This window comes from Ranitomeya variabilis, chromosome 3 (genome assembly GCF_051348905.1).
Source record: "Ranitomeya variabilis isolate aRanVar5 chromosome 3, aRanVar5.hap1, whole genome shotgun sequence".
NCBI lineage: Eukaryota > Metazoa > Chordata > Amphibia > Anura > Dendrobatidae > Ranitomeya > Ranitomeya variabilis.
In genome coordinates this window covers 740,361,362-740,385,942 of record NC_135234.1, presented here as the reverse complement: position 1 = coordinate 740,385,942, position 24,581 = coordinate 740,361,362, and the positions used below count along the sequence as shown (strand labels likewise).

General features: G+C 50.0%; 1 protein-coding gene across 1 annotated transcript in view; it reads left to right on the top strand.

The window, feature by feature from the left end:
• ANGPTL5 (angiopoietin like 5) overlaps nucleotides 1–24,581 on the top strand; it is a 58,908-nt gene that overhangs the window by 27,685 nt on the left and 6,642 nt on the right. Inside the window, exon 5 of the mRNA XM_077299259.1 lies at nucleotides 18,270–18,370. Within this exon, the coding sequence (XP_077155374.1) occupies nucleotides 18,270–18,370 (101 nt within the window). The remainder of the gene's footprint in view (nucleotides 1–18,269; nucleotides 18,371–24,581) is intronic.

Sequence of the window (24,581 nt, the reverse complement as noted above, 5' to 3'; positions counted from 1 at the left end):
CAGGCGTTTGTAGCTGGAAGAGCCATCGTGTACAGCACTAATGCCGGAAAAGGTAAACTTAGCTCTTTTAATTATGGTCCTTGCAGATGCTGAACCTAACACTTATGAAATGTGTCCCCTCACAGCGTTCAACCGTCCAGTAGGTGGAACTTTCCTTTGTCATGTGACGCAGCACAGCCGTCATTTTTACCCCCTTGTCGCCGTGCGCCGCCTCCTCAGCGTTGTTTGAATCTGTCCCGGAGCCTGCGCTGTTAGGTTACCCCTTGGCCATGCACACATTTTGCGCTGCCCGTCTTCTGACATCATTTGCTGTCAGGCTGGCTGCGCCTGTGCGGGTGCGCTGTCCGAGATTCAGCCTCGCGGTGTCGTGTAATGTCATCCCACCGCGGGCCTGGGATCCGTGGCCATGCGCAGTGCATATCCTCACCTCTCACTCCCCTCCCTACGGCTTCTTCAGACTGTGCGGTGTCACGGCCGTGGCATGCTATTAGGGATCAGCTGACACCGAACAGTCTTTAGAAGCCGTAGGGAGGGGAGTGAGAGGCGAGGATATGCACTGTGCATGGACACGGATCCCAGGCCCGCGGTGGGATTACATTAGACGACACCGCGAGGCTGAATCTCGGACAGCGCACCCGCACAGGCGCAGCCAGCCTGACAGCAAATGATGTCAGAAGACGGGCAGCGCAAAATGTGTGCATGGCCAAGGGTTAACCTAACAGCGCAGGCTCCGGGACAGATTCAAACAACGCTGAGGAAGCGGCGCACGGCGACAAGGGGGTAAAAATGACGGCTGTGCTGCGTCACATGACAAAGGAAAGTTCCACCTACCGGACGGTTGAACGCTGTGAGGGGACACATTTCATAAGTGTTAGGTTCAGCATCTGCAAGGAGCACCACGAAAAGAGGCACTTTTTCCCTTTGCATCATTACTGCTGCACAAGGTGGCTCCTTCAGTAACAAACGCCTGGGGGGGGGGGGACAGGTTCCCTTAAATTTAACTTGTTGTGCCTGCGTGGCGGTCGCAGTACACGTTGCCGTATACACAGCAGGGGAACAGCTGGCGGTGCTGAACCCCACTAACACATTGGCGAGGTGTTTGGCTCTGTGCGTACAGCACTTCTGGACGGCAACTGGCGGTGTTGGAGCCCAGGGACAGGTGGAGGAGGAGGAGGTTGGAGGAGGTAGGAGGGATTGCCACACACACAGCAGGGGAACAGCTGACGTTACTGAACCCCAATAACAGAGGAGCGACTGTTGACTGTGCGTACAGCACTTCTGGACGGCAACTGGCGGTGTTGGAGCCCAGGGGCAGGTGGAGGAGGAGGAGGTTGGAGGAGGTAGGAGGGATTGCCACACACACAGCAGGGGAACAGCTGACGTTACTGAACCCCAATAACAGAGGAGGGACTGTTGACTGTGCGTACAGCACTTCTGGACGGCAACTGGCGGTGTTGGAGCCCAGGGACAGGTGGAGGAGGAGGAGGTTGGAGGAGGTAGGAGGGATTGCCACACACACAGCAGGGGAACAGCTGACGTTACTGAACCCCAATAACAGAGGAGCGACTGTTGACTGTGCGTACAGCACTTCTGGACGGCAACTGGCGGTGTTGGAGCCCAGGGACAGGTGGAGGAGGAGGAGGTTGGAGGAGGTAGGAGGGATTGCCACACACACAGCAGGGGAACAGCTGACGTTACTGAACCCCAATAACAGAGGAGGGACTGTTGACTGTGCGTACAGCACTTCTGGACGGCAACTGGCGGTGTTGAAGCCCAGGGGCAGGTGGAGGAGGAGGAGGTTGGAGGAGGTAGGAGGGATTGCCACACACACAGCAGGGGAACAGCTGACGTTACTGAACCCCAATAACAGAGGAGCGACTGTTGACTGTGCGTACAGCACTTCTGGACGGCAACTGGCGGTGTTGGAGCCCAGGGACAGGTGGAGGAGGAGGAGGTTGGAGGAGGTAGGAGGGATTGCCACACACACAGCAGGGGAACAGCTGACGTTACTGAACCCCAATAACAGAGGAGGGACTGTTGACTGTGCGTACAACACTTCTGGACGGCAACTGGCGGTGTTGGAGCCCAGGGACAGGTGGAGGAGGAGGAGGTTGGAGGAGGTAGGAGGGATTGCCACACACACAGCAGGGGAACAGCTGACGTTACTGAACCCCAATAACAGAGGAGGGACTGTTGACTGTGCGTACAGCACTTCTGGACGGCAACTGGCGGTGTTGGAGCCCAGGGACAGGTGGAGGAGGAGGAGGTTGGAGGAGGTAGGAGGGATTGCCACACACACAGCAGGGGAACAGCTGACGTTACTGAACCCCAATAACAGAGGAGCGACTGTTGACTGTGCGTACAGCACTTCTGGACGGCAACTGGCGGTGTTGGAGCCCAGGGACAGGTGGAGGAGGAGGAGGTTGGAGGAGGTAGGAGGGATTGCCACACACACAGCAGGGGAACAGCTGACGTTACTGAACCCCAATAACAGAGGAGGGACTGTTGACTGTGCGTACAGCACTTCTGGACGGCAACTGGCGGTGTTGAAGCCCAGGGGCAGGTGGAGGAGGAGGAGGTTGGAGGAGGTAGGAGGGATTGCCACACACACAGCAGGGGAACAGCTGACGTTACTGAACCCCAATAACAGAGGAGCGACTGTTGACTGTGCGTACAGCACTTCTGGACGGCAACTGGCGGTGTTGGAGCCCAGGGACAGGTGGAGGAGGAGGAGGTTGGAGGAGGTAGGAGGGATTGCCACACACACAGCAGGGGAACAGCTGATGTTACTGAACCCCAATAACAGAGGAGCGACTGTTGACTGTGCGTACAGCACTTCTGGACGGCAACTGGCGGTGTTGGAGCCCAGGGACAGGTGGAGGAGGAGGAGGTTGGAGGAGGTAGGAGGGATTGCCACACACACAGCAGGGGAACAGCTGACGTTACTGAACCCCAATAACAGAGGAGGGACTGTTGACTGTGCGTACAGCACTTCTGGACGGCAACTGGCGGTGTTGAAGCCCAGGGGCAGGTGGAGGAGGAGGAGGTTGGAGGAGGTAGGAGGGATTGCCACACACACAGCAGGGGAACAGCTGACGTTACTGAACCCCAATAACAGAGGAGGGACTGTTGACTGTGCATACAACACTTCTGGACGGCAACTGGCGGTGTTGGAGCCCAGGGACAGGTGGAGGAGGAGGAGGTTGGAGGAGGTAGGAGGGATTGCCACACACACAGCAGGGGAACAGCTGACGTTACTGAACCCCAATAACAGAGGAGGGACTGTTGACTGTGCGTACAGCACTTCTGGACGGCAACTGGCGGTGTTGGAGCCCAGGGACAGGTGGAGGAGGAGGAGGTTGGAGGAGGTAGGAGGGATTGCCACACACACAGCAGGGGAACAGCTGACGTTACTGAACCCCAATAACAGAGGAGCGACTGTTGACTGTGCGTACAGCACTTCTGGACGGCAACTGGCGGTGTTGGAGCCCAGGGACAGGTGGAGGAGGAGGAGGTTGGAGGAGGTAGGAGGGATTGCCACACACACAGCAGGGGAACAGCTGACGTTACTGAACCCCAATAACAGAGGAGGGACTGTTGACTGTGCGTACAGCACTTCTGGATGGCAACTGGCGGTGTTGAAGCCCAGGGGCAGGTGGAGGAGGAGGAGGTTGGAGGAGGTAGGAGGGATTGCCACACACAGCAGGGGAACAGCTGACGTTACTGAACCCCAATAACAGAGGAGCGACTGTTGACTGTGCGTACAGCACTTCTGGACGGCAACTGGCGGTGTTGGAGCCCAGGGACAGGTGGAGGAGGAGGAGGTTGGAGGAGGTAGGAGGGATTGCCACACACACAGCAGGGGAACAGCTGACGTTACTGAACCCCAATAACAGAGGAGCGACTGTTGACTGTGCGTACAGCACTTCTGGACGGCAACTGGCGGTGTTGGAGCCCAGGGACAGGTGGAGGAGGAGGAGGTTGGAGGAGGTAGGAGGGATTGCCACACACACAGCAGGGGAACAGCTGACGTTACTGAACCCCAATAACAGAGGAGGGACTGTTGACTGTGCGTACAGCACTTCTGGACGGCAACTGGCGGTGTTGAAGCCCAGGGGCAGGTGGAGGAGGAGGAGGTTGGAGGAGGTAGGAGGGATTGCCACACACACAGCAGGGGAACAGCTGACGTTACTGAACCCCAATAACAGAGGAGCGACTGTTGACTGTGCGTACAGCACTTCTGGACGGCAACTGGCGGTGTTGGAGCCCAGGGACAGGTGGAGGAGGAGGAGGTTGGAGGAGGTAGGAGGGATTGCCACACACACAGCAGGGGAACAGCTGACGTTACTGAACCCCAATAACAGAGGAGGGACTGTTGACTGTGCGTACAACACTTCTGGACGGCAACTGGCGGTGTTGGAGCCCAGGGACAGGTGGAGGAGGAGGAGGTTGGAGGAGGTAGGAGGGATTGCCACACACACAGCAGGGGAACAGCTGACGTTACTGAACCCCAATAACAGAGGAGGGACTGTTGACTGTGCGTACAGCACTTCTGGACGGCAACTGGCGGTGTTGGAGCCCAGGGACAGGTGGAGGAGGAGGAGGTTGGAGGAGGTAGGAGGGATTGCCACACACACAGCAGGGGAACAGCTGACGTTACTAAACCCCAATAACAGAGGAGCGACTGTTGACTGTGCGTACAGCACTTCTGGACGGCAACTGGCGGTGTTGGAGCCCAGGGACAGGTGGAGGAGGAGGAGGTTGGAGGAGGTAGGAGGGATTGCCACACACACAGCAGGGGAACAGCTGACGTTACTGAACCCCAATAACAGAGGAGGGACTGTTGACTGTGCGTACAGCACTTCTGGACGGCAACTGGCGGTGTTGAAGCCCAGGGGCAGGTGGAGGAGGAGGAGGTTGGAGGAGGTAGGAGGGATTGCCACACACACAGCAGGGGAACAGCTGACGTTACTGAACCCCAATAACAGAGGAGGGACTGTTGACTGTGCATACAACACTTCTGGACGGCAACTGGCGGTGTTGGAGCCCAGGGACAGGTGGAGGAGGAGGAGGTTGGAGGAGGTAGGAGGGATTGCCACACACACAGAAGGGGAACAGCTGACGTTACTGAACCCCAATAACAGAGGAGGGACTGTTGACTGTGCGTACAGCACTTCTGGACGGCAACTGGCGGTGTTGGAGCCCAGGGACAGGTGGAGGAGGAGGAGGTTGGAGGAGGTAGGAGGGATTGCCACACACACAGCAGGGGAACAGCTGACGTTACTGAACCCCAATAACAGAGGAGCGACTGTTGACTGTGCGTACAGCACTTCTGGACGGCAACTGGCGGTGTTGGAGCCCAGGGACAGGTGGAGGAGGAGGAGGTTGGAGGAGGTAGGAGGGATTGCCACACACACAGCAGGGGAACAGCTGACGTTACTGAACCCCAATAACAGAGGAGGGACTGTTGACTGTGCGTACAGCACTTCTGGATGGCAACTGGCGGTGTTGAAGCCCAGGGGCAGGTGGAGGAGGAGGAGGTTGGAGGAGGTAGGAGGGATTGCCACACACAGCAGGGGAACAGCTGACGTTACTGAACCCCAATAACAGAGGAGCGACTGTTGACTGTGCGTACAGCACTTCTGGACGGCAACTGGCGGTGTTGGAGCCCAGGGACAGGTGGAGGAGGAGGAGGTTGGAGGAGGTAGGAGGGATTGCCACACACACAGCAGGGGAACAGCTGACGTTACTGAACCCCAATAACAGAGGAGCGACTGTTGACTGTGCGTACAGCACTTCTGGACGGCAACTGGCGGTGTTGGAGCCCAGGGACAGGTGGAGGAGGAGGAGGTTGGAGGAGGTAGGAGGGATTGCCACACACACAGCAGGGGAACAGCTGACGTTACTGAACCCCAATAACAGAGGAGGGACTGTTGACTGTGCGTACAGCACTTCTGGACGGCAACTGGCGGTGTTGAAGCCCAGGGGCAGGTGGAGGAGGAGGAGGTTGGAGGAGGTAGGAGGGATTGCCACACACACAGCAGGGGAACAGCTGACGTTACTGAACCCCAATAACAGAGGAGCGACTGTTGACTGTGCGTACAGCACTTCTGGACGGCAACTGGCGGTGTTGGAGCCCAGGGACAGGTGGAGGAGGAGGAGGTTGGAGGAGGTAGGAGGGATTGCCACACACACAGCAGGGGAACAGCTGACGTTACTGAACCCCAATAACAGAGGAGGGACTGTTGACTGTGCGTACAACACTTCTGGACGGCAACTGGCGGTGTTGGAGCCCAGGGACAGGTGGAGGAGGAGGAGGTTGGAGGAGGTAGGAGGGATTGCCACACACACAGCAGGGGAACAGCTGACATTACTGAACCCCAATAACAGAGGAGGGACTGTTGACTGTGCGTACAGCACTTCTGGACGGCAACTGGCGGTGTTGGAGCCCAGGGACAGGTGGAGGAGGAGGAGGTTGGAGGAGGTAGGAGGGATTGCCACACACACAGCAGGGGAACAGCTGACGTTACTGAACCCCAATAACAGAGGAGCGACTGTTGACTGTGCGTACAGCACTTCTGGACGGCAACTGGCGGTGTTGGAGCCCAGGGACAGGTGGAGGAGGAGGAGGAGGTAGGAGGGATTGCCACACACACAGCAGGGGAACAGCTGACGTTACTGAACCCCAATAACAGAGGAGGGACTGTTGACTGTGCGTACAGCACTTCTGGACGGCAACTGGCGGTGTTGAAGCCCAGGGGCAGGTGGAGGAGGAGGAGGTTGGAGGAGGTAGGAGGGATTGCCACACACACAGCAGGGGAACAGCTGACGTTACTGAACCCCAATAACAGAGGAGCGACTGTTGACTGTGCGTACAGCACTTCTGGACGGCAACTGGCGGTGTTGGAGCCCAGGGACAGGTGGAGGAGGAGGAGGTTGGAGGAGGTAGGAGGGATTGCCACACACACAGCAGGGGAACAGCTGACGTTACTGAACCCCAATAACAGAGGAGCGACTGTTGACTGTGCGTACAGCACTTCTGGACGGCAACTGGCGGTGTTGGAGCCCAGGGACAGGTGGAGGAGGAGGAGGTTGGAGGAGGTAGGAGGGATTGCCACACACACAGCAGGGGAACAGCTGACGTTACTGAACCCCAATAACAGAGGAGGGACTGTTGACTGTGCGTACAGCACTTCTGGACGGCAACTGGCGGTGTTGGAGCCCAGGGACAGGTGGAGGAGGTAGGAGGGATTGCCACACACACAGCAGGGGAACAGCTGACGTTACTGAACCCCAATAACAGAGGAGGGACTGTTGACTGTGCGTACAGCACTTCTGGACGGCAACTGGCGGTGTTGGAGCCCAGGGACAGGTGGAGGAGGAGGAGGTTGGAGGAGGTAGGAGGGATTGCCACACACACAGCAGGGGAACAGCTGACGTTACTGAACCCCAATAACAGAGGAGCGACTGTTGACTGTGCGTACAGCACTTCTGGACGGCAACTGGCGGTGTTGGAGCCCAGGGACAGGTGGAGGAGGAGGAGGTTGGAGGAGGTAGGAGGGATTGCCACACACACAGCAGGGGAACAGCTGACGTTACTGAACCCCAATAACAGAGGAGGGACTGTTGACTGTGCGTACAGCACTTCTGGACGGCAACTGGCGGTGTTGGAGCCCAGGGACAGGTGGAAAAGCAGAGGAACACAATGTAGGCCGAAGCCTGAGAAAGTCGAAAGGGAACCTTTAACCCCCCCCCCCAAGGCGTTTGTAGCTGAAAGAGCCAGCTTGTGCAGCACAAAAGATGCAAAAGGAAAAGGTGGCTCTTTTCATCATGCTCCTTGCAAACACAGAACTAAACACTTATAAAATGTGTCCCCTGCAACCGTAAAACCGTCCCGGAGGTGGGACTTTCCTTCGTAATGTGACGCAGCACAGCCGTCATTCCTACCCCCCCGGCGCCGCGCACCGGCTCCTCAGCGTTGTTTTATTCCGTCCCGGAGCCTGCGCTGTTATGTTATCCCGTGGCCAGGCACACTTAGCGCTGCCCGTCTTCTGGCATCATTTGGTGTCAGGATGGCTGCGCCTGTGCGGCCGCGCTGGCAGAGAGCCCGCCTCGCAGTGTCTTCTGATTTAATCCCACTGGGGACCTGGGATCCATGGACATGCGCAGTGCATATCCTCGCCTCTCACTCCCCTCCCTACGGCTTCTTAAGACTGTGCGGTGTCACGGCCGTGGCATGCTATTAGGGACCAGCTGACACCGAACAGTCTGAAGAAGCCATAGGGAAATGAGTGAGAGGTGGAGGTTCAGATATGCACTGCGCATGTCCATGGATCCCAGGCCCCCAGTGGGATTAAATCAGAAGACACTGCGAGGCGGGCTCTCTGCCAGCGCGGCCGCACAGGCGCAGCCATCCTGACACCAAATGATGCCAGAAGACGGGCAGCGCTAAGTGTGCCTGGCCACGGGATAACATAACAGCGCAGGCTCCGGGACGGAATAAAACAACGCTGAGGAGCCGGTGCGCGGCGCCGTGGGGGTAGGAATGACGGCTGTGCTGCGTCACATTACGAAGGAAAGTCCCACCTCCGGGACGGTTTTACGGTATCAGTGGACACATTTTATAAGTGTTAAGTTCTGCGTGTGCAAGGAGCTAAACAAAAATAGCTACCTTTTCCTTGTGCAGCATTACTGCTGCACAAGGTGGCTCTTTCAGTAACAAACGCCTTGGGGGGGGGGGGGGACAGATTCCCTTACATTTCAGTTGTTGTGTCAGCGTGGCGGTCGCATGACACATTGCCGGCTACACAGCTGGGGATCAGCTGACGTTACTGAAACCCAATAACACTGGGTCGTATGTTTTGACTGTGCAGACGGCACTTCTGAGCCTCAACTGGCGGTGTTGGAGCACAGGAATTTAAGTTCAGGTGGTAGAAAGATGAACACAACAGGAGACCTGGATAACGTCTACAGTGACCTAATTATTTAATCAGGAGGAGGAGTGGCAAATTCCTGCGAGATCCAGGCCTTGTTCATTTTCAGGAAAGTAAGCCGGTCAACGTTATCGGAGGATAGTCGCATGCGACGGTCAGTTAGTACACCACCTGCAGCACTAAAGACACGTTCCGATAATACACTGGCCGCAGGGCAAGACAGCACCTCCAATGCATACTGGCTTAGCTCTGGCCATGTATCCAGCTTTGAGACCCAAAACTTGAAAGGGGAAGAGCCGTCTGGGAGTACAGCAAGAGGGCAAGACATGTAGTCTGTCACCATCTGACGGAACCGTTGCCTCCTGCTGACTGGAGCCGTCTGTGATGGTGTAGACTTTTGTGGGGGGCACAGAAAACTGTGCCACAGTTGGGCCATACTGGTCTTGCCTTGGGCAGAGGCACTGCTTCTGCTCCCTCTTTGTGCAGAGCCTCCTCCACTGCCTGGACGCACTGAGCTGCTTTGTAATGCACTAGCAGCACTTCTCTCAGTTGGAATGGAGAAGATGATGGAATTGACCAGTGTGTCTTGGTACTCCCGCATTTTTCGCTCCCGGTTCAATGGTGTGATGAGGCTTTCTACGTTGTCCCGGTAGCGAGGATCGAGGAGGGTGAACACCCAATAATCAGACATGTTGAGAATGTGGGCGATGCGGCGGTCGTTTCTCAGGCACTGCAGCATGTAATCCACCATGTGCTGCAGACTGCCAACTGCCCAAGAAACGCTGTCCCCTGCTGGAGGCGTGATCTCTGCCTGCTCGTCATCACCCCACCCTCGCTGTACACACTGAGTACTGGACAATTCGGTAACTCCCTCCTCTGGACGGACGTCTTCCTCCTCCATTGACTCCTCCTCATCCTCCTCACAAACTGTCCCCTGCCTACGCGTTTGTGAGGAATCACGTGGCGCTGACTGTCCAGAAGATGATGGAAATGGTGAATCCTCATCCTCCACCTCTTCCACAACATCATCCCTTAGCGCTTGCAGTGATTTTTCAAGCAGGCAGATAAGGGGGACAGTCATGCTGACTAGTGCATCATCTGCACTCGCCATCCGCGTGGAATAATCAAAGGGACGCAAAACCTGGCAGACGTCATTCATAGTGGCCCACTCTGTGGTTGTGAAGTCTGTACGGCGCTGACTGCGACTTTTTTGCGCCTGAAGCAGCTGGTACTCCATTACAGCTTGCTGCTGCTCACACAACCGCTCCAACATATGTAACGTGGAATTCCACCTGGTAGGTAGGTCACATATGATGCGATGTTCCAGCAGGCGGTGTCGGCGCTGCAGAGCCGCAATGCGCGCTTTTGCCGTGCTGGAACGCCGCAAGTGAGCACACTCTAGGCGGACCTTGTGCAGCAGTGCATCAAGATCCGGATAGTCCCTCAAAAAGCTCTGCACGACCAAATTGAGCACATGTGCCAGACATGGGATGTGAGTGAGGTTGCCGAGGCCCAGAGCTGCCACCAGATTTCGGCCATTATCACACACTACCATGCCTGGCTGGAGATTCGCTGGCACAAACCACACATCGCTCTCCTGCTTGATGGCATTCCAGAGCTCCTGCGCTGTGTGGCTACGATTCCCCAAAAAAATTAATTTCAACACGGCCTGTTGACGTTTGGCCACGGCTGTGCTCATGTCGGTCGTAACAGGTACACGTTCATCACGGGTCCATGTGGAGGTGGACTGTGACGGCTCCTGCAGCGATGATTCTGAGGAACTGGTGTAAGAGGAGGAGTCAATGCGTACAGAATGGATTCCTGCAATCCTTGGAGTGGGCAGGACACGTCCTGCGCCACTCGCACGGTCTGTACCTGGCTCAACGACATTAACCCAATGGGCAGTGAGGGAAAGGTATCGCCCCTGTCCATGTTGACTGGTCCACGCATCGGTGGTGAGGTGGACCTTGCTACTGACGGCGTTCAGAAGCGCGTGTTTTATGTGTCCCTCCACATGCTTGTGCAGGGCAGGGACGGCTTGCCTGCTGAAGTAAAAGCGGCTGGGCACATTGTACTGTGGGACTGCCAATGACATCAAGTCACGGAAGCTGTCAGTCTCCACCAGCCTGAATGACAGCATTTCCAGTGACAGCAGTTTGGCAATGCCTGCAGTCAGAGCCTGTGCTCGTGGGTGGTTTGACGAGAAAGGCCGCCTTTTCTCCCATGCCTGTACTACCGATGGCTGTAGACTGGGCTGGGAGTGTGTGGATGACTGGGAAAGTGGTGCTGCGGGTGGAATTACAGCGGGTCTCTGGACAACAGGGCCAGAGGTTCTTCCACGGCGATCCTGGGAGGAAGCCGAACCAGCTGCGTGTGAGCTAGAGGAAGAGGCAACACGAGCTGAAGAGGTGGTAGCTGCCGCTGTTGGTTGGCCTACCTCTTCAGTGTGTTTTTCTAACTCCGCCGGGTGCCTGTTGCGCACATGTTTCCACATGTTGGAGGTATTGAGGTTGCTGACATTTCGACCTCTTTTGACTTTTTGATGACACACGTTGCATCTGACATAGCAAATGTCATCTGCAACTGTGTCAAAAAAGGACCAGGCACTGCAAGTCTTGGGAGCGCCCTTTTTGGCTTTTGGAAGAGACATGCTCCTAACGGGTGCCAAAGCGGAGGCTGCAGGATCCGCAGTCTTCCCCCTCCCTCTCCCTCTTTGGGCCGTACGGGGAATCTCTTCCTCAGAGCTGCTCCCACCACCTTCCTGTCCCTCACGCCAAGATGGGTCGAGGACCTCATCATCTACACTACCCTCTGCCCCCAACTGCTCCTCCTGGGTAGTCTCAGCAGCAGAGCACGCACCAGTAAGTGGCACCTGAGTGTCATCATCAGCTGATGCGGCCTGCGATGTGGTGACCGGAGCCACTGGCCCACCCGCCTCTTCAGAGGAAGACAGAAAAAGCTGTTGGGCATCACTGCACCCTGCCTCTTCTTCCATTTCTCCAATGCTGCTTGGCTGGCCCCCTGTTTCCAAGCCAAGAGATTCAGAGAACAGAAGTAGAGACGGCTCCTGTCCTGGGCTCTCTGTCTGCCTGGGCAATTTGGCAGGTGGTGAAGAGACAGATGGCTGCTCTCCAGTGCTCTGTGTCTGAGAGGATGTGGCACTAATGGAAGTTGATGCATTAGCTGCCATCCATCCGACAACAGCTTCAATTTGGTCTTGACGCAGCAGCGGTGTACGGCGCTCTGACACAAAGCTGCGCATGAACGACTGTTGCCTGGTGAAAGTGGGTGCTGATGAGTCACCGGTGCCCGCAGCAGGCACAGAATCCCCACGTCCCCTCCCTGCTCCGCGCCCACGCCCACGCCCACGTGCCTTACTCACTGCCTTCTTCATCTTGGTTGACTGATAAAGATAAGCAGAAAAGTACTAACAGATTTGTGTGCTTATTCCTGAGCAACTCCTCCTAACAGGTATAAGAAACACTAATTTTCTAAAGTGTGGACTAGACTTTAATATGAGCTAATGTGGCCTACAGAAATGTAAAGTGGTGTAACTGGTGTGTTTGGTGAACTTTATTATTTCTTTCTTTTTTGGGGGCTGAACTGACAACAGATAGAGCTGCAGTCACACGGAGACCGTGCAGACAGACGTAAACGGCGCTGCAAGGCCCAAAAACCCTCCTCTACTTTATCCTATGTAGTGTTTTTCCACAAATTAGCTGGAGACGGGTGGAAAGACACTAATAGGATTTTTTTAAATTAATTAGCAGCAGACTACACTACTTGAAAAAAAAATAAAATTGATTTGGCGGTATGACGCAGTGAACAACCCTGAGCTGGAGACAACCAGGCTACGGCTGCTCACAGACTACAGGGCGAGCTGCAGTCACACGGAGACCGTGCAGACAGCCGTAAACGGCGCTGCAAGGCCCAAAAACCCTCCTCTACTTTATCCTATGTAGTGTTTTTCCACAAATTAGCTGGAGACGGGTGGAAAGACACTAATAGGATTTTTTTAAATTAATTAGCAGCAGACTACACTACTTGAAAAAAAAATAAAATTGATTTGGCGGTATGACGCAGTGAACAACCCTGAGCTGGAGACAACCAGGCTACGGCTGCTCACAGACTACAGGGCGAGCTGCAGTCACACGGAGACCGTGCAGACAGCCGTAAACGGCGCTGCAAGGCCCAAAAACCCTCCTCTACTTTATCCTATGTAGTGTTTTTCCACAAATTAGCTGGAGACGGGTGGAAAGACACTAATAGGATTTTTTTAAATTAATTAGCAGCAGACTACACTACTTGAAAAAAAAATAAAATTGATTTGGCGGTATGACGCAGTGAACAACCCTGAGCTGGAGACAACCAGGCTACGGCTGCTCACAGACTACAGGGCGAGCTGCAGTCACACGGAGACCGTGCAGACAGCCGTAAACGGCGCTGCAAGGCCCAAAAACCCTCCTCTACTTTATCCTATGTAGTGTTTTTCCACAAATTAGCTGGAGACGGGTGGAAAGACACTAATAGGATTTTTTTAAATTAATTAGCAGCAGACTACACTACTTGAAAAAAAAATAAAATTGATTTGGCGGTATGACGCAGTGAACAACCCTGAGCTGGAGACAACCAGGCTACGGCTGCTCACAGACTACAGGGCGAGCTGCAGTCACACGGAGACCGTGCAGACAGCCGTAAACGGCGCTGCAAGGCCCAAAAACCCTCCTCTACTTTATCCTATGTAGTGTTTTTCCACAAATTAGCTGGAGACGGGTGGAAAGACACTAATAGGATTTTTTTGAATAAATTAGCAGCAGACTACACTACTTGAAAAAAAAATAAAATAAAAAAGGACAGTATGAGGCAATGAACCACCCTCCCTGAACTGAATACAACCAGCTATGGATGGCCTATGTGGCTGCACTCAGACTAGAGAGTGGGCTGCACTCACACACACACACACACACAGACCTTGCAGATCGCTGTGAAAACAGCGCTACAAGGCAAAAGCAAGGTGAATAGTAGGTGAACACAGCGGTTGCTAAATTAGCCTTTGGAAAGCACAAAGAAGCAAATCGCTATCTCTAAACTGTCCCTCAGTCAGCAAACAGCGTCCTGTCACTAACTGAATTCACAGCAGAGTGATCGCAAAATGGCGCCAGCGACTTTTAAACTGCATCATGACATCATTTCAGCAGCCAATCACAGCCTTGCCAGTAGTTTCATGCCCTCCATGCTAAACAGGATGTGCCCACACTTGGAATCATTCTCATTGGCTGAATTTCGGAATTTTGAATCTGGGAACTTCCGATTCCGGTATCCGATACGCGGCAAGTATCGGAATCCCGGTATCGGAATTCCGATACCGCAAGTATCGGCCGATACCCGATACTTGCGGTATCGGAATGCTCAACACTAGTGAGAATACAGTAGGTGAGGATAGAGCTGGTCATGCAGCGGTTTGGTTGATCTGTGGTTGATCGGTGGTTACTGCAGGTTGTAGGCTTGTCGGAAGAGGTGGGTCTTCAGGTTCTTTTTGAAGATTTCGATAGAAGGTGAGAGTCTGATGTGTTGTGGTAGAGGGTTCCAGAGTAGGGGTGATACGCGAGAGAAATCTTGTATACGATTGTGGGAAGAGGAGATAAGAGGGGAGTAGAGAAGGAGATCTTGTGAGGATCGGAGGTTGCGTGTAGGAAAGTACCGGGAGATGAGGTCACAGATGTATGGAGGAGACAGGTTGTGGATGGCTTTGTATGTCATGGTTAGGGTTTTGTACTGGAGTCTCTGGGCAATGGGGAGCCAGTGGAGGGATTGACAGAGGGGAGATGCAGGGGAATAGCAGGGGGACAGGTGGATTAGTCGGGCAGCAGAGTTTAGAATAGATTGGAGGGGTGCGAGAGTGTTTGAGGGGAGGCCACAGAGCAGGAGGTTGCAGTAGTCAAGGTAAAGTAGTATATAGCAATGTGGGCACCATATCCCTGTTAAAAAAAAGAATTAAAAAATAGTTACAGTGGGGCAAAAAAGTATTTAGTCATTCAGCAATAGTGCAAGTTCCACCACTTAAAAAGATGAGAGGCGTCTGTAATTTACATCATAGGTAGACCTCAACTATGGGAGACAAACTGAGAAAAAAAAATCCAGAAAATCACATTGTCTGTTTTTTTATCATTTTATTTGCATTTTATGGTGGAAAATAAGTATTTGGTCAGAAACAAAATTTCATCTCAATACTTTGTAATATATCCTTTGTTGGCAATGACAGAGGTCAAACGTTTTCTGTAAGTCTTCACAAGGTTGCCACACACTGTTGTTGGTATTTTGGCCCATTCCTCCATGCAGATCTCCTCTAGAGCAGTGATGTTTTTGGCTTTTCGCTTGGCAACGCGGACTTTCAACTCCCTCCAAAGGTTTTCTATAGGGTTGAGATCTGGAGACTGGCTAGGCCACTCCAGGACCTTGAAATGCTTCTTACGAAGCCACTCCTTCGTTGCCCTGGCGGTGTGCTTTGGATCATTGTCATGTTGAAAGACCCAGCCACGTTTCAACTTCAATGCCCTTGCTGATGGAAGGAGGTTTGCACTCAAAATCTCACGATACATGGCCCCATTCATTCTTTCATGTACCCGGATCAGTCGTCCTGGCCCCTTTGCAGAGAAACAGCCCCAAAGCATGATGTTTCCACCACCATGCTTTACAGTAGGTATGGTGTTTGATGGATGCAACTCAGTATTCTTTTTCCTCCAAACCCGACAAGTTGTGTTTCTACCAAACAGTTCCAATTTGGTTTCATCAGACCATAGGACATTCTCCCAAAACTCCTCTGGATTATCCAAATGCTCTCTAGCAAACTTCAGACGGGCCCGGACATGTACTGGCTTAAGCAGTGGGACACGTCTGGCACTGCAGGATCTGAGTCCATGGTGGCGTAGTGTGTTACTTATGGTAGGCCTTGTTACATTGGTCCCAGCTCTCTGCAGTTCATTCACTAGGTCCCCCCGCGTGGTTCTAGGATTTTTGCTCACCGTTCTTGTGATCATTCTGACCCCACGGGGTGGAATTTTGCGTGGAGCCCCAGATCGAGGGAGATTATCAGTGGTCTTGTATGTCTTCCATTTTCTAATTATTGCTCCCACTGTTGATTTCTTCACTCCAAGCTGGTTGGCTATTGCAGATTCAGTCTTCCCAGCCTGGTGCAGGGCTACAATTTTGTTTCTGGTGTCCTTTGACAGCTCTTTGGTCTTCACCATAGTGGAGTTTGGAGTCAGACTGTTTGAGGGTGTGCACAGGTGTCTTTTTATACTGATAACAAGTTTAAACAGGTGCCATTACTACAGGTAATGAGTGGAGGAAAGAGGAGACTCTTAAAGAAGAAGTTACAGGTCTGGGAGAGCCAGAAATCTTGATTGTTTGTTTCTGACCAAATACTTATTTTCCACCATAAAATGCAAATAAAATGATAAAAAAACAGACAATGTGATTTTCTGGATTTTTTTTTCTCAGTTTGTCTCCCATAGTTGAGGTCTACCTATGATATAAATTACAGACGCCTCTCATCTTTTTAAGTAGTGGAACTTGCACTATTGCTGACTGACTAAATACTTTTTTGCCCCACTGTATATACTCACCTTCCGGCGGCCCCCGGATCCAGGCCAGGCCTTTACCGATGCTCTTCACGGCGCTCCTTTCCCAGTAATGCCTTGCGGCAATAACACGTGATGATGTAGTGGTCTCGCGAGACTGCTACGTCATCTCCGGTCATTGCCGCAATACATTCTTGGGACCGGAGCGTCGCGAAGAGCGGGAAAGGCTGGCGCGGAAGGTGAGAATATAATTTTTTTTTCATTATTATTTTTAACATTATATGTTTTTACTATTGATGCTGCATAGGCAGCATCAATAGTAAAAAGTTGGGCACACTTACATGGTTAATGGCAGCGTTAACGGACTGCGTAACACCGCGTTATGCCGCGGTGTAACGCAGTCCTAAAACGCTATGTGGGCGCTGACTGGAGGGGTGTATGGAGGGGGCACTGACTGGACGGAAGTAGGGAGGGGCCAATTCGCGTCCGGACTGTGCCTGTCACTGATTGGTCGCGGCCAGCCTGCCGCGACCAATCAGTGATCCGGGATTTCCATTACAGACAAACAGACGGAAGTACCCCTTAGACAGTTATATATATAGATTTTACATGGATGGGTAAAAAGCCAGAAATTGTAAGATTTTACTAAGCTATGTTTATGTATCACAAGCTTTGACGATTGGCTTGATCCACTGTACTTCTGATTTTAGTGGTGTCTTATAGACCCAATTCACTTATAATGGGGTCCATTGGGGGTTCTGTCTCTGTATTTTCTGCTTTTAGAGTAGCCTGATGTGCCTCCTTTTAACTCCAAAGGGTCAATTTCTATGTTTTGAAAATTCTGAGACTGCATAAAATTTAATCTACTTGTCTGCTACTGTATTCCACTGAGGATTTTACACATGCAAACCAGGATGGAAATCCACAGCATTTTGGTTCTATATGGAAATATCTATAGATAGATGGATAGACATGAAATAGTGTATGAGCTGGGATCATGGAATATATGGCAATCTGTTAGGGGGCTTTCACATTGCGTTTAGGGACCCGTCGGGGCATACTTCTGAACCCCCTGCAAAATGAGTTTCGTACGTATGCGCCAATGGGTCCATAGAATGTAATGGTGCCAGCAGAGTGATCGTGCCTCTGACGTGCATTATTTTCTGGAATGTATGCCTACACAAGGCGGACGCTCATACAGCATCTACCACATCCTAGTGTCCGCCAGCTGTAGGCATACACGCTCTAAATTGATGCGCGGCAGAGCGCACGTTCGCACCGTTACAGTCTATGGCCCCGTTGGCGCATTCATTCGAATCCCTTTTCGCCAGGGGGTTTGGACATAAGCCCCGACTGATCCACCGAGCGTGTATGTGAAAGACCCCTTACCCATCAAGTCACATTAATGCCCTGTTCGGATATGGGCACACAATGTCTTTTTCAGGTGCTGTCCGTTTGAACCCTCCTGAAAAAGCTCTAAAAAAGCTTTACAAAGAGCAATGTTAAACCGACTTCTACTTCATGAAAGCCGTGAGGTGGTATAAGAAGGAACATGCACATTTTTTAGATGACTTCCACTCCCCCAATGTTTTCCTGAACCGTCTTCGTCTTGAAAAACTGAGTAGATACTGCGGTGTATAAAAGACACTGTGTGAACATACCCTTACAGGAGAGCATGCAGAAAGCTAGCCTGTGTTTTCTAGGTTACTACTTGTACTAGTAAAGCAGAGACCTTTCCTTTTTTATTTCTTTGCAGGATTTGATTGCACTGATATCAAGGACCATTTTGGAACAAATTCAAAAGCTCCAAGTGGAATATACATTATCCAGCCAGAAGGAAGTCACGTCCCATTCGAGGTAATTAGCTGAGAGCAGATCTCCCCGTGTTCTGCTGACTGTGATGTGTAGGATGCACACAGTCCTGATCTCACATAATTAATCATGAAATTAAAACCAGAGCCTGTCGTACATCAAGAAATATCCCAGCCCTCAGGCTGACCGCTGTTATGAACTTTTGTCTATATGTAATGCGTGTTTGTATATGTTACCGGATATTTTATTTGGGGATTTGAATTGCCAAAACTTAAATGGAATCTGTCAGTAGGATCAACCCTCCTAAGCTGTCTGTATGGGAATGTAGGTCATAAGAAGCTGAATAAACTGATACCTTGATATCTGCGATCCGATGTCTTATTGCAGAGAAATCCACATTTCTTTAATATGTTATTGATGCTGTTAAGATCTATGGGCGGGGCATAGATCTCCCTGAGAATCTGCCTCCAGAGCTTATTTTAAATGAAAGGAGGCGTTACCAGTGTGAGACATGTAATGACTGTCTGCTCTCTTGATCTACATGTCTCACACTGGTAACTCCCTCTTTCATTTACAATAATCTCTGGAGGCAGATTTTCCGGGAGATCTATGTCCGGCCCATAGATCTTAACAGCTCATTTATACATGAAGAAGCATGTTATCAGATCACAGATAATAAGGTGTCATTTTCTTCAGCTTCCTATGACCTACGTGCCCAGGTAGACGTCTTAGAAGGGTTGATCCTACTGATAGATCCCTTTTAAAGGGGTTGTTCAGAATTCCAAAAGCACTGCCACACTAGTCCACAGGTTGTGTGTGGTTTTGTAGCCTATTAACCCCTTCATGGCCTTTGGCGTACTTGTACGTCAAAAGTCGAGCCCGCATCTTTCCCCACACATGACAGCTGATTTAATCAGCCATCATGTACCTCTAACAGCTGCGGTTGGATCAGATCTGCTCCTGTGGTTGTTAACCTGTTAAATGCCGCTGTCAATATCTGCAGCAGCATTTAACATGCACCGGCAGGAGGGGGTGCATTGTTCCACCTGCCCATTGACATGGCCGTGACATATTCGCGGGGCGCTGTTGGGCTGTCATGACATCTGAGGGTCTCTTGAAGACCCTAAGGCTTGTCACTACAATCCTGCCGTGAATGTCAGTGCTTAGCCGGCGTTTATAGGAGAGCATTATTTTCACTAGACACAGCAGTGCTGAAGCCCTGATATGTATAGTACAAGCGATCAGGTGACTGAACTTTCAAGTCCCCTTAGGGGACTATTGAATACAGTAAAAAGTGAAAAAAATGTTTTTAACAATCCGAAAGTGGTATCAATAAAAACGTCAGCTCACAGAGCAAAAAATAAGCCCCAGCCCCAGATCCTGAAAAAAAGAAAACATTACTGGTCTCATAAAATGGCGACAAAAGCAACTTGTTTTTCTCTAACAAATTTCCAATTTTTTTTTTCACCACCTAAATAAAACAAAAGTTATGGATCGCATGATAAAACGAATGGTGTCATTCAGAAGTACAACTTGTCTTACAAAAATCAAGTCATATGGCCATATTCAAGGAAAAATAAAAGGGTTATGGTTCTTGAAAGAAGGAGAGAAAAAAACAAACAAAAACAACAGAAAATCGTAAGGTCATGACAGGGGTTAAAAGAGTTGTCACAACATCGTAAATGATGAACAATTGCAAAGTGTCTGTATAAAGAAGAAACTTCAATTCCCCTCTTAAATATGCTTAGAATTCCTTAGAATAGCTGTATTTTTAATGTTTTTGTTTATTGCTCGTGGCCAAGGTTACCGACCACCGCTGTGGGGAAAGGAGCAAAGCTCTTACACCCTCCTAGCTATTGAGCGTGGAAGCTTTGCTCTGAAGATGGATGAATTGCTATTTTACTTTCCAAGCTGGCCACATTCAGTGCCCTTGTTCTTCACCGATGCTGTGAGAGCATCATTTGGGTCAATGTTGCCGCCATGTCCCTGTTCCAAGCCAGAAGTTGGGAGGTAGGGGAGCAGTGCTGTAGCCGGGTGAAGATCGGTGTTGGAAAAAAACCCTTTTAACTTCAATGTATCTCAGCTCCAATACTATCGTGGAGACGACTAGGGCTCTTTCTAGAATTAAATATCCATGTTTTCTATCCCCAAACTGCTCGTGTGGGAAAAACTTGGATCAGTTGCTCATAAAGAACTATTACCTGTCTACCCAGCTGTGGAGATGCAACCCACATACGGTAGTTAGTTAAATGTGCGGGCTCTACCTTATGTGCCTCAAGGAACCCCCCCCCCCAGAGATCATCCTTCTCTACCAACACCCAGAGCTCCTCGTTACCATCCCCGGCCACAGCCTGTTCTTCCAAGGCTCTTCTCAGGGTGTTGCACCGTCCACTTCTCTATAAATGTCCATTTCCTATTAAAGTTCTACTTCCTGATCATCCAGATCTGCGTAGATAAAAAAATGTGCATGCTGGCCAACATTTTCATATACTAGAAAACTGTCCCTGATCACCAGGTGGTCCAAACTGTTTGAGTCAAAATCGTTTTGATATTGGGACCCTGTCTCTTTACACACAAACTATGAAAATAGCAGCATTGGCCCCAGGCCTAACATGTACTCGACAAGGAAATTGCACATCTCCACAATTCATACACTGTCATTCAACAATTGTTGTTTCTCGTGCAGGAGGAACGTTTTCTACAAATACCTACTTTGATTGAGCCTATTGTTGACATGTGATACTTGGGTGTTGCAGCACCGCCTTTATTATATTTTCAGATGTAGTCGCTCTTGATGATAGTGGTTGTTCTCATAGGCATTTCAGAAGTAATGCATGTATACTCAGGTGACAGCATGATGACAGTTCAACAACTTTACTTACAGGGAGACAATAAGCTTGGTGGTTATCGAGTTTTGCATGAGGTCACAGGTTGGCTTGAACAGAGGTAGACCGCTCACATATGCAACTGTTCAACACTTTACATGTTCTTGTGACTCTTTATTGACATTTGTCATAGCCTGCTGGCAACCACTTCAGCAGCTCTTCCTTTTTTTCTTTCTATTGACAGCAGTATATTGCTGTAGCTCGTCTGACAACTTACAAATGATTGTGTCTACATACACAATTACCAGTGCCACTTATCTGTCCATCTCTCATGTACCAATCCTCCAAGCCTTCTCTTTACACTCAGGCATCAGCTTACTGATTCCTCTGATTTGCAAACTTCTCACCGCTCATGGGCTGCTCATTTTCACCTATCTGGAGAATGGAAACTTCAGTTACAATTTTCTTTTTTTTAGTTTTCATTCAATTAATTTCCTGCTTAGCTATTAGCCAACAAATCAGTAATTTAGCACCACCAAATCGACTTGTCCATAATGACACACACTGATTGCCTGTTACTCTGGGCAGTCATAGACATCTTACCAATTAAATGGTCAGCGCTGCCCGTGGCATTGTATGTTACATGTGGTTTTAAGTTATTATGGGCCAGTAAAATCCATTGTGACATTAAAACATTGTATCCTGGAGGAGCACTGCAAATTGTTAGCTATAAATTGTATTCTAGAAGAGTAAATCATACATTTTGTCCTCACAGTCTCGTAAACTTGTATTTCTCGCTGTGAATTCCAGCTGTGGTGCCAGCAAATTACTTCAGTGTTTTCTGTCTCGAAACAGTTTAAGTTGTCTGTCACACAAAGCTTCTGGTGTTACTGGATGTCCTCTGATCCGTTCCTACAGATGTGCCCATTCATTTACACACCCAGGCTCAGATTTGTCGAGCAGTTTACACCAGTTTGTGGAGTAAACTTAGCTCCAAATCACAAATTGAACAAAAATTCCCAAAATTTGCAAACTTTGAAAAAGTTCTAAATTGTGCAAAATGCTTGATTTCCGCATCATACTCTCCAAAAATTGAAAAAGTGGTCATAATGTACCACGAGGAAGTATGGCCAAAATTTTTCAAACACACACAAACTAGAACAGTAACAGTACTGGCCTCACGTCTAACTCGTACTTGACAAGGAAATTGCATGTTTCCACAATGCAAACATTGTCATTAAACAGTTGGAGCTTCTCTCGCTGGAGGAGGGTTTTCTCAAAATACCTGGCGTTAAGAGATACTTTCAACTCCTTTTTGACACTTGTAACAGCCTGCTAGCAACCTCTTCAGCAGCTCTTCCTTTTTCTGACATAGCCTTTGTGTCAAACATAAATACATAATTCAAGCGACAACCCCTCTCTGTCATTTAAGCTGGTCTTCTTGATCTGGGGAATATAAATTTTATTTGGCTCTTTCCGTCACCATTCATTAGCATAACTCAAGCTTAACCCCACATACACAAATCATCATAGATGTTATGCCAGTAAATAGCATAATTTTGGCTGATATTTGCACATATACGCATTGTAGGTTTAATTTTCTCACATTAGTACAGTCTAAATCTGCACCAAATTTATTAACTGGATTGCACTTTTTAATAAATTTGCACAAAGTACTCTAATAATTTTTTTTACACCGGTGTATAAAATGCCAGTCTTGGTAAATCTGCCCTATACACCCACGTGTTTTCAGTATGGTAAGACAGAGCCAGCTCTGGAGTATCTAGGAACGTACCCTAAAGATGCTCATGTTTAAGCTGTAGCTCTGATTATATATCCAGCCTTCTTACCAAGGTTATTAGCCCTTTATGGTTTTCAACTTTTCAACCCTCTCCTGTATTATGGGCAGGCAGTCCTGTGTTATGCGCAGTCAGTCTTCTGTTATGGACTGGCAGTCTTCTGTTATGGACGGGCAGTCTTCTGTTATGGACGGGCAGTCTTCTATTATGGACGGGAAGTCTTCTGTTATGGACGGGCAGTCTTCTGTTATGGACGGGCAGTCTTCTGTTATGGATGGGAAGTCTTCTGTTATGGACGGGCAGTCTTCTGTTATGGACGGGTAGTCTTCTGTTATGGACGGGAAGTCTTCTGTTATGGACGGGCAGTCTTCTGTTATGGACGGGCAGTCTTCTGTTATGGGCAGGCAGTTTTCTGTTATGGGCAGGCAGTTTTCTGTTATGGGCACGCAGTCCTGTGTTATGGTTGAGCAGTTTTGTGTTATATGAATGCAGTTCTGTGTTAAGGGCAGACAGTCTCATGTTATGGGCAAGCAGTTTTGTGTTATGGGAAGGCAGTCCTGTGTTATGAGCAAGTAGTCTTCTGTTATGGGCAGGCAGTCCTGAGTTATTAGCACACAGTTCTGTGTTATGGACAGGCAGTCCTGCGTCATGGTCAGGCAGTCCTGTGTTATGAGCAAGTAGTCCTGAAATATGGGAAGGCAGTTCTGTGTAATCGGCAGGCAGTTCTATGTAATGGGCAGGCAGTCCTGTGCTATGGGTAATGAAACAGATAAGTCAGCACTCTGTAGCTCCATAGCATGCAAATATGAAATATGAAAATTGAATTGCATTACTGCACTAGAAATATGAAAATTTGAGAATGCTTAGCGCATAAATTGGCCAATTCATGTGTACCTGGCAGCCATGTTAAGGCGTTTCTCGTTGCCAGGACCTAATGCCAATCCTCTCTTAGACAATCTACATTTCTCTGGGAATCTAATGTGAATCCTCTCCTAGACTAAAATCTATATTTCTGTGGAGGAGTTGAATTCTGCTGCAATTAAAAACACCTAAGGCTAAGGGGCGGTGTGCTCAGTCAAAAGACTAATACAAATATTAATTGCAGCAGGATTCTACCCCTGAACAGAGATATAGACTTCAGTTCAGGAGAGGATTCACATTAGGTTCCCAGAGAGATATAGACTGTCTAACAGAGGATTGGCATTGTTAGGTCCTGGCAACGAGAAACGCCTTAACGTGGTTGCCAGGTACACATGAATTGGCCAATATATTTCCTAAGCATTCTCAATTTTTCATTTTTCTAGTGCAGTAATGCAATTCAATTTTCATATTTTATGTTTGCATGCTATAGCGTTACAGAGTGCTGCCTTATCTGTTTCATTGTATATGAGTTGGTGACTCTAGGTGAGCACCTGTTCAGACCTGATTTATGTTTGGATGTGACTCTCGGTTATTTTTATATCTGTGTTATGGGTAGGCAGTCCTGTTATCCTGTTATTAGATTTCTTGTCTTGATGTAGTCAGTTTCGCAATATTGACTGCATGCATGTAATCCACATACCTAAGCACACAAATCATGGGGTATAGGTACAAGGGGACCCAAGAGACACAATAAATTCTAGTAATTATTTA